The 14,296-nt window shown below is 48.4% G+C and overlaps 1 protein-coding gene across 2 annotated transcripts in view; it reads left to right on the top strand.

Annotated features, from left to right (window-relative positions):
- ZNF638 (zinc finger protein 638) overlaps positions 1-12,254 on the top strand; it is a 44,316-nt gene extending 32,062 nt beyond the window's left edge. The window contains exons 19-26 of one of the 2 annotated variants that reach the window (XM_026723695.2): positions 1,524-2,817; positions 3,326-3,379; positions 4,078-5,227; positions 5,331-5,414; positions 6,982-7,254; positions 8,440-8,529; positions 9,376-9,494; positions 11,956-12,254. In XM_026723695.2, coding sequence (XP_026579480.2) covers positions 1,524-2,817; positions 3,326-3,379; positions 4,078-5,227; positions 5,331-5,414; positions 6,982-7,254; positions 8,440-8,529; positions 9,376-9,494; positions 11,956-12,024 — 3,133 coding nt within the window. In that variant the 3' untranslated portion in view covers positions 12,025-12,254. The remainder of the gene's footprint in view (positions 1-1,523; positions 2,818-3,325; positions 3,380-4,077; positions 5,228-5,330; positions 5,415-6,981; positions 7,255-8,439; positions 8,530-9,375; positions 9,495-11,955) is intronic. The other variant, XM_026723696.2, reaches the window with a different exon arrangement.
- The last annotated feature ends 2,042 nt before the right edge of the window (positions 12,255-14,296 follow it).

Here is a 14,296-nt window from a genome sequence, read left to right on the forward strand (position 1 = left end):
AACCCTCCTTGGTTAAGGAGATTGAATGGCCTCGAACAGCTTCTTCAGCCCTTTCCCAGCAGAAAAGAAATTCAGCGTAATTTGCTTTATTGGTGAAAAGCAAAAAATAAAAAAAAACAAGGGGGCGGAGAGGGATTTTACACTCATCCTTGGAAATCTTTGGTTTAGAAACCTGCTTTTGCAGGAGTGCTATTTATCAATTCGTATTTTGCAGTCCCTTTCCAACTATATTATGTAAGATACTAGTTTGGGAAGGGAATCTCTCAGGATTGAACAATATGCCTATAATATTGGTAGCGTTGAATGAAGGATCACAGCTCCAAAGGCCGAAGAGATTTTTGATTCGACTTTGGAATCTCATCCAGAACCAAGACAGCCTGACTTCTCCTCTTTACTCCATCTTCTTTGCTGGCTGCTGGAAAAGCCAGACCTCTTTTGAAAGGGCAGAGTTTTGCAGTCTGTGTTAGTGACCAAACGTTGATCTTCTAAAATTGGCCCTGTTTTGCAGGGTTCTGCCCTCTTACCATTTTTTGCAGAAGATCACAAGAACCTTTCCCGTGATGACAAAAGTCCTATGAAGTTTGCAATCAGTTCATGCCTGCTTCTCTTACCGATTCTGAGGACAACTGAGGGTTTGGGGGGTGGTGGTTTCTTTTTTTCTTTTTTTTGCACAGCTGTCTGCTATTCTGTGTGGTTTGTGTTTCTTGTGCCGACCCTACAAATGACAATTCCTGTCCATGATCCAATTTCGAGGTCTTGTCATCTATTGTAGTGATATTGAGACTCCAGCCCCCTTTTCTAAATAATCTACACTCTCCTTGGAACGATAAGATAATGGCAGAGGATTGTCCCAAAGGGGGGGATGGAGGAATGGAAGATCTCCGTGGAGATTTTCAGAGAAAAGGAAAATAGTTGGAAAGCGAATAAACAAAACAGACTCTCAGCCAAGGCTGTTGAAACTGCTTATATTTTTGAAAATGTTCCTCTGTAGTAGTATCCCATACATTTGTCTTATAATTCAGTTTTCCTTGGGAGCTGTTAGGCACTTGGGATCCCCTCGAGGTTAACCTTTTGCATGTGGATATTTCCGTTCCCCTTGGAAGTGTCCTCACTCATTTTGGCTGCTTAGGGACAGGCAGCCTGCAGGCAGCCTCTGGACAAACTATTAACATTTCTGTTCTCAGTTGAAATAACTCATTCACAACCCAAGCACAAGTTCTCTGTAGTTGTATGGTTTTTTTTTTCCTTTCCCCTGCCTTAAGTTCTAATCTTCTCAGCTCCGGGGTCAACAGGGCATCTGTGTAGTGAGCTTCGAAGGACTCCTTTAGGGTTGCCTGCCATAAGGATAGCCAAGTTAGAAGCGTTCACACACGCTTAAACCGAGGTTAGTAGAATAAGTTAGATCTCCCCATCCTAAGCCATTACTGCTTCAGGAGATCCCAGCCATTGGCATCAAGAGGTAATTGATAACTGTGGCGTTCTCAACATAGCTTGATTTGTTCTGTTTTTTTAAATACATTTAGCCCTGACTTGAAAACAATTCCCGAAGGATCAGGAGTGGTGGCCCCATCTGCTGTTCCTCCCACGGAGGCCACGGAAGACCACGCTTCCAATTCGGATGCTATTCCAGACACAGAGACTGAGCACTTGGGTAGCGAGAAGATGGTAGGGGAAGCAGCTTCGCAGCCCCTGAAGATCGAAGACTTGGGAGAAGACTCGGAAGCGTTAAAAAAAGACTTTGGGCTTGGAGCGCCAAGCGCAGGCCAGGATTTCGAGTCTTCAGACACGAAACCCAAAGGAGCCTCCGCTTTGTCCTCCGCTCTGAAAAAGGAAGAAAAAAAGACTGATCATTCTGGCCAGGAATTGCCGAGAAAGGCCTCTCCGCCTGACGGAGAGAAGGCAAAGGAAGAAAAAGCTCCCGGGAAAGAAGAATTTCACGGTGCCTCAAAAGAAGAAACCCTCTCGGCCTCAGCCACGGAAGAAGAGAAAAGGGCAGGCTTAGGGCCGGGCTCTACAGAAGCTGCCCTGCAGGAAATGCCAAGTACTGACACTCTGTCCGGTAACAGGTTGGCCTCCCTGGAAGCAGATAATGCTGAAACCACCGTAGGCTTAGCAGAGACACCGGCTCCCAGGGTTCAGGTGAAAATGGAGGAAGACTTGGAGGGCCCCTCTGCCACCTCTCAAGCGAGTGCGGAGGTAGCAGCCAAGCCAGCAGCGGTGGAAACGAAGGCAAGCGTCAAGGAAAAGTCTCGTCTGCAGATGGCCAGGGTTGAGGTGATTCTGGAGAAGCTCCCAAAAGACTTGGTCTCAAGCACCAAAGAAGTCAAACTGGAAGGGACCCCAGAAAAGAACGCCAAGGTACAGAACCCCGAGGAAATTGTGCCGAAGACACTACAGGGTAAAGGGCTGGGACAAGCCGAAGCCGGGGAATCCTGCAAAGCGAGCACGCTGGAGGCAGAGACTGCAGCCAGTGCACAGGTCACTCCTGTCCCGAAGGCTTTGAACCCACCCAAGACGAGAGCTTCAGCTCGAAGGAAAGAGAAGAAGCCAGTCAGCAAGAGCCAAGGAGTGGCTGCGAAGACACCGGTGCCAAAACCGACGAGTCAGCAAAGGCCTGCAAACGGCCGGTCCAACATCCCAGATAGCGCCAAGTCTAAGCTAAACATGAGTTCGCTGGCGGTAGTTGTGTTAGGCGGTGGGAAGAGCTCCTCGCAGCAAGACAAGGACCCCCCGGCGGAGACCAAGGGGAGTCCAAAGCAGAGCCGAGAGCAAGACAGTAGACCTTCCAACCTCAAGCGGGATACCGGCGGCAATAAGGTGAGGAGGGGATTAAAGCACTGGCTTGGTCCCTAACCTTGAGGCTTCTTCCAGTCCTTGAGCGAGTCCCCGTCCCCTCCCTGTACGCGGCTGCTGCACTCGGCGCTACCAAACCGGTTCGGTGCCACGCAGCATCGGTTGGGAGGTGCGTCTGGAAGCAGCTTAACCTGGATGCGTTTGGCGGAAGGGAGGAAAGAGCCGGCTCTTCGCGATGCAAATTTCCAAACGGACACACAGTGTTCGTTCTTTCCATTGGCGGCTCCTGAGATTCTCCCGTTGTGAGGTGCGGCTTCTCGTACGGCATCCCGGCTGCTTTTGCGTAGACTCGATCCTGAAGTCAGATAAGTTACCCATAAAAATCACTGGTGCGCTGAATACTCAGGTCTTAAAAACAATTGGCACAGTCTCAACTTGTAGCGTGTTAAGAATGCCATTTCTTTGAGGATTAATTGTGCTTACGAGGCCGCTGTTTTCCTTGCTCACCATCTTCCCACTTTCTCCTCCCCAGGTGTCTGCTGAGAGGAATACCAGAAGTTCTAAAAGCAGCCCTAAAGCCAAAGAGGTAAGCCAGCCAATTAACAGGGTTCCTATAACCCAGGAGAATGGTACACGGGGAAGACTTTAGGCTGGGGGACTCCCAACTTGACATCTTTAAGACTGGTGGACTTCGACTCTTAGCTGTCGTTTTTTAAGGAGTGACTGACTTTGTGCCTAAACTTTTCCCCAAACTGAATCCAAATTTTTACCCAGTCCTAATACTTTAATGAGCCTTCTTCCTGTTAACTTCACTAGGGAAGTGAAGTGATACTTTCTAGGGAAAATATTTTTTGCTGAAAAGTGAATTGTTGCAGTTGATGGAAGTGACTTAGGCGTGTGTGTGTGTGTATGTGTGTATATAGATAGGTAGGTACATAGATACCGAAATTGACTCCAAAAAGGCAAGCCAGCTGCTTTTCTGCTTCTTTGAACCTATGAAAGATCCCCTTCATTCCAGATTGCCCTCTAAAGCAAGGATGGGCAGCTATGGCAACTCTATACCCTGTGGAATTATGGGAGTTGAAGTCCACAGGTTGTAAAGTCCTGATACTCGCCCGCTCCTGTTCTAAAGCATACTCTGACTCTTGTGTTGCCTGCATGCTTTCTTTTTTTTTTTTTCTGATACCTGCCACAATGACGCGTGTGCCTTTACGTCATTTACAAATCGATTGGTGTAAAACCAGGGGGGGGTTGTTGTTGTTTTTTCTTTCTCCCTTTTTCTAGGATGAGGAGCTTTTTCCATTTAATTTGGATGAGTTTGTGACCATGGATGAAGTTGTTGATGAAGTGGAGGCCCCTCAGCCTAGGAAGAACCCTGTAAGGGGCAAAAGGAAGGACCCCCCAAAGAAAAACCTTCCCTGCGAACCAACCTCCAAGAAGAAGAAAGGCAAGGGGCAGGACGGCCCCACAGCCGAGAGCGAGGTCTCCTTCGTGACCTTGGATGAAATTGGGGAAGACGAGGGTGGGATGGGCCAAGCGGACCTTCTGAGCTTGGAAGCCATGACCGATGACGCCCAGGGACTGGTCACGGTCGATGAAGTCAACGAAGAGGAAGAACTGATCAACGAAGATATGAAAGATCCACAGTCGCTGGTCACTTTGGACGAGATCTCCGAGCAAGAGGACGTCACTCTCCAGGCGACGGCCAAGGGACCTTTTACTCCAGGGGAGAGCGAGCCGGATCTGAAAACGGAGCGCTTAGTGACGGTGGATGAGATCGGAGAGGTGGAAGAGCTTCCCTTGAACCAGCTCTCCCATTTCAAGGAGGAGGAGATGCTCCGAGGCAAGGAAAATGAGAAAGGAGGGGTTGAAGACGCCGGGGATTTTCTCTCTTCCCAGATCCCAGAGGATCCCAGCGTTTTAGTCACGGTGGACGAGATTCACGAAGACAGCGACGAGCAGCCCTTGATGACGTTAGACGAAGTGACCGAAGACGACGAAGATTTCCTGGAAGACTTCAACCGCCTGAAGGAAGAGTTTAGCTTTGTCACCGTCGACGAGGTGGGCAGCGAAGAGGAGGAGGAAGAAAAACCCGGCACGTCCACCAGCCGAAATTCGGAAGGAGCGATCAAAACAGCACCGGGGGAAAAAGCCAATGAGAAGATCCAGTCTTCTGCGGAACCAGACAACTTTAAAATTCCAGTCAACCCCCCGCCAGAACGGAGGAAAAGCGTTCGGGGTGAACCTCTGGAGGGTGAAGCATCTTCAGCCCAGCCGGGGGGTCCTGAAAATGAGAACCCCGTGGGAGGAGAGGAGGTAGACCTAGATAGGGAGAAGACGGAGCTAGAGTGTAAAGAAAAGGAGGAAGGAAAAGACGTGGAGCAAACAGACACAGTAACTGAGTCCGACTTGGGTTGCCAGCCGCTGCAGAAAGGTAAGAAGCAGATCGGCCTTCGGGGTGGAGAGGCCCTCCAAGAAGCGGCGAAAGCTCGGTGAGGAGCAGGCCGGAAACCTAAAGGTGCCCCTTCTCTCCACAGAGCCAGATGCGAGCCAGAAGGAGCAGCCTTGCAGCAAGGGAAGCGATTCCCAGGAGGACGACCAATCGCTTGGTAAGGGTGCAGGTGAGGGAAGGACCTTCCGGGGGCAAAAGAGCCCTGGTGGCACGGGGTTAGAATGCAGGATTGCAGGCAATAACTCTGCCCCAGTGTCAGGAGTTCAATTCTGAGTGGCTCAAGGTTGACTCAGCCTTCCATCCTTCCAAGGTGGGTAAAATGAGGACCCAGATTGTTGGGGGCAAGAGGCTGACTCTGTAAACCTCTTAGAGAGGGCTGTGAAGCACTGTAAAGCGGCATATAAATCTAACAGCTATTGCTATAGAGAGATGATAGATTAGACAGATTATTTAAGTATGTAGGTATATATGTAGGCAGGTAGATTGGTAGGTAGTCAGGGACAGATTTAGAACCGTGGTGGCACAGCGGTTAGAATGCAGCAGTGCAGGCTAATTCTGCCATCTGCTAGCAGTTCGATCCTGACCAGCTCAAGGTTGACTGAGCCTTCCCTCCTTCCGAGGTTGGTAAAATGACCCAGATTGTTGGGGGCAGGAGGCTGACTAAACCGCTTAGAAAGGGCTCTAAAGCAGTGTGAAGTGGTATATAAATCTAAGGGCTATTGCTACTGTAAAGGAACATTGCCGCCCCCCCCTTTTTGGGGGGTGGGTGGATGGGTAGGAATTGGACTCCGTGAAAAAGGCTGTCTAGCTGGGATGTGCCTTACTGGGATTGGTTAATGGCTCAAATAGAAGATCCTGCCTCTTCCCATTGTATACAGGTGGTCCTTACAACAGTTCATTTAGTGACTGGAGTTACGATGGCACTGAAAAAAGTGACCTATAATTGTTCTTCACACTTACGACCTTGCAGCATCTCCCGTGGCCACGTGATGAAAATTCAGACCCTCAGCAACTGACTCGTATGACCTGATCCCCTTTAGTGACCTTCCGACAAGCCAAGTCAATGGGGAGCCCGATTCACTTAACAACCATGTGACTAACTTAACTGTTGTGATTCACTTAACAACTCTGGCAAGAAAGGTCGTAAAATGGGGCAAAACTCAAGAGATGTTTCGCTTAGCAACAGAAATTTTGGCCTCAATTGCAGCCCTAAGCTGAGAATTACCTGTAATACCTCAGTTAAGAGAAACTAAAAGAGAGCCAACACTTGGAAAGCTCCGAAGCGTCCTCTTTATTTGCACGTGATTGAAAACAGAAAAAAGGAAGACAGACAAAATGTCATGTCCCGAACTTCAGCCAAATCCATTTTGGGATTGTCACGGTTCAGCGGAAACAAAGGTTTGGGCCATTCCAGATTTTAGCTGGACAAATCCAGTGAAGCCCTGGAGGCTTTGAGGGCCTGGATGAGGGACAGCAGGCTTCGGCTGAACCCTGGCACGAAGAAATGGATGGAGTGGCACTGCCCCATACCGACCCGGTCTTTGGCTTGGGGTTTCTGCTGGACTCCTCCTGCACCAAGGACCCCCTCAGTTCAGCCCCAAGCTACAGATACCTTCTTCCAAAGAGATTTCATACGGTTTTGGGTTGGGAGCTGCGTAGAGTTGGTTGAAAGACGGGTGGCTGTATAAACACTTTAAATATAACACCCAAATCTAATGAGATTTCCGTCGTGACAGACGGAGTGAGGCCCGGAGAGGATGCTGCTGCGGCTGAAGTCACTGAAATGGAGGTGGAAGGAAGCTCAGCCACCACTTCTGAGGAGGAGGGGAAGGGAGATGCTGGAGCGGCGCCATCCCCGAGCCCAGGGATTTCCACAGAGGGCGTGGCAGCTGGAGAACCACAGGCAGCAGCTTCCAAACCAGCTGCCCAGAATCCTGAGCTGAGCCCTGATACCGTCTTGGGAAAGGACACTGAGGCTGCGAAAGAGCCCTGTGAAAAGCCCTGCAGAGGTAGGAAAACCAGGGAGAGGCAGAGGAGCACCTTGGCACCTGCCTGTCCCCATCGTGGCTCTGCCCTCGTGGTTGCAGCCGTCGCTGTCTCCTCTGGATGATCTCCCCAAGCGGGGTAGCATCTCTTGCAACTCAGTCTACATGGGGCTGTCCTTGAAAAGTATCCGGGAGTTCCACTTGCCTGTGCAGCAGCCCGCGTGGTTTTGTGCAGGTCCACGGGGGTCCCTGTGGGTCCTGCCTCTCCCGCAGGAGCTGCAATGGCTGCCAATTTGCCTCCAGGTGCAATTCGAGGCCCTGTTGTCACAATCTAAGCCCTACATGGCCTGGGACCAGGTTATTTGAAGGACCCTCTTTCCCAGTGACATTCCCCCCCCCTCCCCAATCCACCAGAGCGGGGAGGTCTTAAGAAGGTCCATCTAGTGGGACCAAGGAGAAGGGCCTTCTCCCTGGTGACTCCCTCCCTGTGGAACATCGTCTCCGGAGGGATTAGACTGGGGCCCTCTTTCGCAGAGCCCTAAAGTCCAGGTTCTGCCAACGGGAACCTGGAGTGGGAGGGAGCCCATCAAGTGGCTTGTTTGACTGATGGCTGTTGGGTTTGCTCTGATTTTACATACTAGCGGCTGCCCTGTCATTCTGATAGGGGTGAACCTTGGTGGTTCCTTGGGCTGTTTTTTTGTTTTTGTTTTGTTTTTACTGCTAACTCATTTGTCTTGAGTTGATAGTCCCTTGATTGGGATATGGGGGTTTATTGTTTTTGTTAATTATTGCATTTGGGGCTTTTATTTTTTTCTGAGTGGACAGCCATCTAATAAATAAACAAAATAAATAAATCTGAAGGTTGGAGAAGCAAGTAAAAGGCGGTGTCAAGCATAGGAAATCAGAAGCCAGGGCGGTTCAAATGAAAACGGGTTTATTTATGACATGATAACATTCTACAAGAATCTGAAATACTAACGGTCAAGGCAAACTAGTGGTAGATAAGGGTCAGTGGAAGTCAAGGTGGGGTCTCTTATGGTCACGAAGGGACTCCAGACTGATGACCCTCTTGACCCCTCCTTCGGGCTCAGCCTGGTCATCTTCTACAGGCAGGCGGGAGGATGGGCAGCCACTCTTCAGCTACAAGCCACATATGTGGCACGATGGGGTCAGTTACCACATTTGCTAATCCGAATGTTGTTGTTGTAGATCACGTGGAATCTAAAAGTGAAGAACCAGAAAATAAACAGAGAAAAGTAGATTCCTCAGAGAAGTCGAAGACTCCAAGCCAGCTAAAAGGTAGGCCTTTGGGACAGGAGATCCTAAAAGAAAAATCTTTCAGGGTTCAGAGGAGGTCGCTTGCCTAGAATGGCTTCAACTCTGCTCGATTGTCTTTGCTGTACTTTGAACTGGGTACGGATGTCTGAGCAGTTAAGAGCTGGTTTTCTGCATGCACACACACCCCTTCCCCAAAAAGACCATAGGCAGTTAGTGTGCTATGAGGCCAGGAAGCGAAAAGAGAAAGATAATGACGCTTTGTGTATCCCTGTGCAGTATTTCTTGGTTCAGAAAATAATTGAAGTGATAATTGAAAAGGAGAAAAATCAGGGAGGCGATAAGAAGTAAGCATCAAGACTCTGTTGCTCTGTTTAGATAGCCTTGTGGTGAGACGGGAAGCAAATAAACTTGGATGGATGGATGGGAGAGTGGATGGATAGATAATGATCACTCTCTGTCTCTATCAGAGAGAGGGAGAAAGAGAGAACTATCTCTATCTCTATCTTTCTATCTTAGGGAGAGATAGGATAGGATAGAATAGAACAGAATAGAATAGAATTCTTTATTGGCCAAGCGTAGTTGCACACACAAGGAATTTGTCGGTTCAAATGCTCTCAGTGTACCTAAAAGAAAAGATACATTCATCAAGAGTCAAGAATCATCAGGTATAACACTTAATAATAGTCATAGGGTACAAATAAGCAATCAAATCATACTAGGAAAGAGTCAATATAAATTGTAAGGATACAAGCGACAAAGAAAGAAAGAAAAGAAAGATAGACAGACAGACAGACAGATAGAAGAAAGGATGAACTGCAATGGTCCTTGTTAATATATACTTTTTTTGTTTTGTGGTCTTCATTCTAGAGTTCGATTTCCTTGTCCCCAAAGCTGGCTACTTTTGTCAGATCTGCTCCTGCTTCTGTGTGGACGAAGCATCTATGAAGAGCCACTGCCAGTCTCCGCTTCACCAGCAGAACATGGAGGTACCATTTTTCCATCTGGACAAGGAGCCCTCCCCGCTCGGGTGAAATGGGGGGGGCAGGGTCATTGTTTTCAACCGAGTGCAAATCCTGTCTTTTCTGTGGTGGCCTTGGAGAAGAATGCCGCTGGCCAAAACCCAGTGGGTCCCATTCCAGGGATCCCAGCACGAAAGATTCTCCCGGGGTCTTTGTGATAGGGATGATCAAGGAGAAGGTTCAAAGGATCCCAGTAACTTGACTACAGATAGTCCTCGAATTAAGGCCATGAAGTGAGCCCAAAATTTATGTTGCTAAGTGAGAAATGTGTTGAGTGAATTCTGCCCCGTTTTACGACTTTTCGTGCCACATTTGTAAAGCAAATCACTGAAGCTGCTAAGTTAATAACATGGGATGTAAAGCAAATCTGGCTTCACTTTTAAATCACTTTTTTCAGTGTCATTGTAACTTCAAACAGTCACTAAATGAAGTGTTGTAAGTCGAGGTCTACCTGTAATTCCCCTATCCCATCCATGTATTCAACCAGAAGTTTCCTCTTTTTCTTTCTTGCTGCCTTCTCTAAACTGGTGAACTGCAGGTTCTTTAACAACTACTGTAGAAGCTGTCAAAGTGTTTGCAGCGTGGCTACTATTATGAGTCAGCCCAGGAGCAAAACACAGCACAGAGAGATTTAGACATTTAACAGTGGTTTATATACAAGACATATACAGAAATATACATGGTAGGCAAATACCTTACAAGCAATCAATCTTCTTAACTCTACACTGAGAACTCCGCAATGGATACAGGATACAAGGAGAGAAAACACGCCCTCTGTAATGTCAGTCTTATATAAACACCTCTTAAAATGGTAAGACTTCTGTGGACCCCTACTTAATCTTTAAAAAGGCAATACCAATGCTAATTCATCTTCAATTGCATCAGCCTTATATTGCATCAGCCTTACAGCAACTGGCAGCTATTAAATGTTATACGTCAACAGAAGCTTGCGAGTGGTTGCTTCTTAAAACATTTCCCAAATCCTTACTAATCGGAGAACCAGCTCGCTCTAGCGTCGAAGTGGGCAGAGGGCAAGGCAGCTCAGAATTGCAATGAGCAGTCCTTGGTGCTCTCTGAGCTTGGCTTCAGCAGCCAAATTAGGTAATCTCAAGCCCTAGTGACCCAGTTTGGGTCAGGGGTTCCAGGACGTGAATCGTTTTGGAAAAGAAGAAGGCCTGTCCTTGGCCTCTGTGGGTGAGGTCTAAGCTGTGTACACTTACTAGGAAAAAGATTTTGATGCCCTAGTGCAGGGGTCCCCAAACTTGGCAACTTTAAGACTTGTGGGCTTCCAACTCCCAGAATTCTCCAGCCAGAGCAGGATGACCCTGTGGTGTTTTTGAAAAAGCGGGCTCCGTTCTGGGAATCCTTGCAGGAGGGACTGAGAATAAGGCCACCATTAATGTGGACCAGCAGTCAGGTCAGCAGAGATGAACTCCCAGGTTAACCTCAGGCCAACAATCGAGTAAATAATACCCCAATCAGGAAATTGCCCAAGAAGCCAACAGCAAACAGACCAACCAGAGAATCTCTTAAGACCGCCCCCACCAACATTGACCAGGCAAGCCACAAAAGAATATAAATTAACTGCAAACCACACTCCTCCTGCCACTGATGTTGTTACCTAGTTTGGCTCATGAAACGTCTACAAAGAAACCACCAAGCTCAGAGAGAGCACCAAGGACCCCACAGTCCTTCCTCCTCCTCTGCAACCCCCCCTCCCTTCTGGCACTGATGATGTCGTCTCTCAGTTGAGTCATGAAATGTCTGCAAGGAAACCAAGCTCGGAGAGTATCAGGGACCCCACAATTCCTCCTCCTCCTCCTCCTCCTCCCCCACTCCTCCTTCCGGCACTGATGATCTATCCTAGTTGGGTCATGAAACATCTGGAATTAACCACCAAGCTCAGAGCCCCAAGGACCTCCCAATCCTTCCTCCTCTGCAAACCCCCTTCCTTTCTGGCACTGATGATGTGTCTTAGTTGGGTAATGAAATGTCTGCAAGGAAACCACCAAGCTCAGAGAGCTCCAAGGATCCCACAGTCATTCTCCTCCTCCTCCTCCTCCTCCTCCTCCTCCTCCTCCTCCTCCTCCTCCTCCTCCTCCTCCTCCTCTGCAAACGCCACTCCTGGCACTGATGATGTGTCCTAGTTGGAACAGGGAACATCTGGAAGTAAACCACCAAGCTCAGAGCCCCCAGGACCTCTCCTGTCAGTCCTGAGCTACCAATATTCTCCTTCCTTGGATCCCCTGAAGTTTTGTGTGTAGACCTGGTTGCCACACTTGGAAAAGTGATAGGGAAAAGAAAAACCCATGAATTTTTCAAAACGGGAAAACTGATTAGCCATTGGGAGAGCGGGGAGGGGCAATCAACGCTTCACCCTCTTATAATTGGTCATAACAACTTGAAACCTTTTTGTGCATCTTTTCAGAAATTCATAATCAAGAGCCCAGCAGAGCAAACAGGAAAAGAAGGTACGGAAGAAGAGAGCTTAACGTGATACGAAGATGGGAAGTGCCTCTGCAGAATTTTATTTAGGGTCCAGTTGCTTCTTTGTGTTCTGTTCTTGTTTTTTTTTTGTTTTTAACCTTGGTTCCTTTTGAAGATTTTCATGTCGTATTCACTTCTGTTCCTTCAAGAAGCAGGCTATTAAAATTGTGTAGTGATTTTGATTCCTTCCAGAACAATGTTGGAAGGACTCTAATAAATAAATTCTTACTGTAGAACCAACAGATTGGGGTTTTGCTTCCGAGTGGTCGAAACGGCACAGCCTTGTGCTCTTTGCAGAATAAAGTTCTTAGGGCGTCAGTTGTGCACCCTGTGAGTTTCCGCCGGGGACAAATGGATGGGGGGTTTCCTGCTCAGCAGTTTTATTAAGCCTGCGTTGGCTGGCCTTTGGCCGTCATAGCTGGCACGTTGGTCACACCCAAGAACACGGCATCAAATGCTAGATTATCTTAGCCAGCAGAACTCCAGGATCAATTGCTTCCACTTCCCCAGATGTAAATGTCCAAGCGGGAGCCAGAAGTTTATCGGATAGGGGCGAACATTTAGAAGGTAGAATAACAGGGTTGGTGATGATCCCCTTGGAGGTCTTCTAGTCCAACCCCTTCCCCTACCAGCAGACCCTTAGCAAAGGATTGAATGCCCTTGCCAAGACCAACAGCCCACAACACTTCCCTTGACGTCATATCGCCTCGCACAGAAGTTGGAACTACAAATAGCTGGAGATTTATTTTTTTTTTCAGCTACTTGGTTGGTGCAGCTTGTCTTGTTTCGTTACTTGATGGGCAGGAATTTGGCACAGGATTTTAACATCAAGGTTTTGTTTTGTTTTTAACCTCTTGTCTGGGTAGCTTCAGAGGAAGCTTCCCGGTCGTGTGTTTTGCTGGGAGAAAGAAACAGAGGGAGGATTTCTTACAGATTGGGGCACTGGGGCACTGGGGCGCAAAGAATAACAGTTGAAAGGGACCTTGGAGGTCTTCTAGTCCAACCCCCTGCCTCAAGCAGGAGAGCCTGTACAATTTTAGACAAGTGGCTGTCCAGTCTCTTCTTAAAAACCTTTAGAGATGAACCAAAGGTGCTTTTTCAGGAGGTTTTTTTTGTGTGTGTGTGCTTTTGAAGACGTTTTGCGTCTCGTTCAAGGAGCTTCTTCAGCTCTTCCTTGCAGACCCAGCTGGTCATTGGCATCCTTTTGCACTTCCGTTTGGGATGCAGGCTCATCCCCAACAGTCTGCCTGTCATCAGCAGGGAAGGGACACAGGACACACAGCATCCTGCAGCCGAGAAGGCTCCACACCCATTTGCACCACTCAGCTGACCCTGAGGACACAGATAAACCTCCAAGTGGCCTCAAGGACTCTAAAAAGGATGCAAATGACCAGCAGCCTGAAAGGAATAACAGAATAGCAGAGTTGGAAGGGATCTTGGAGGTCATCTAGTCCAAACCCCCGCCCAAGCAGGAGACCCTACACCATTTCTGACCGATGGCAGTCCAGGCGTATCAATCCTTCCATTCCCCACCATCCAGTCAGAACCGAAGAAGCTTCTGGGCTGAGAAGCGAAGTCCAGTTACCTCTTGGGAAAAAAAAAAGCACCATTGGGATTCCAGAGAGCCAGTGGGCCATCAAGGGGTCAGCTGGACTGCTGGTCCAACAGGTGAAGTCACGGTAGCCGAGGCTCAAATCTCTCTGGCCAATCCGCCAGTTGGGTCTTCTCCCATCATGCTGAAGACTGGAGTCGTGCTCTTCTCCATTGCAGGTAGTCCTCTGCTTATGACCACAATTGAGCCCAGCATTTACGCCACTAAGTGAGAAATGTCCCATTAAGCATCTCTTCTTGCCCTATTTGTTAAGTGAATCACTCTCCCAGTTGTTAAGTAAGTTACACGGTCATTAAGTGAACCTGGGCTTCCCCCGTTGACTTAGCTTGTCAGGAAGTTGCAAAAGGGGATCACGTAACCCCAGGATGCTGCGGCCGTCATAAACATGAGTCAGTGGTCAAGCATCCGAATGTAAATCACGTGACTACAAGGATGCCGCAAGGGTCATAGCAATAGCACGTAGATTTGTATAGCGCTTCACATGGCTTTCCAGCCCCCTCTGAGTAGTTCGCAGAGTCAGCCTCTTGCCCCCAACAATCTGGCTCCTCATTTTACCCACCTCGGAAGGAAGGAAGGCTGAGTTAACCTTGACCTGGTGAGATTCGAACTGCCAAATTGCAGGCAGCCGGCAGTCAGCAGAAAGAAGTAGCCTGCAGTAAAGTAATGTAAA

The sequence above is a fragment of the Pseudonaja textilis genome, chromosome 6, assembly GCF_049901715.1.
Source record: "Pseudonaja textilis isolate UNSWEBS1 chromosome 6, rPseTex1.2, whole genome shotgun sequence".
In the NCBI taxonomy this organism is placed as follows: Eukaryota; Metazoa; Chordata; class Lepidosauria; order Squamata; family Elapidae; genus Pseudonaja; species Pseudonaja textilis.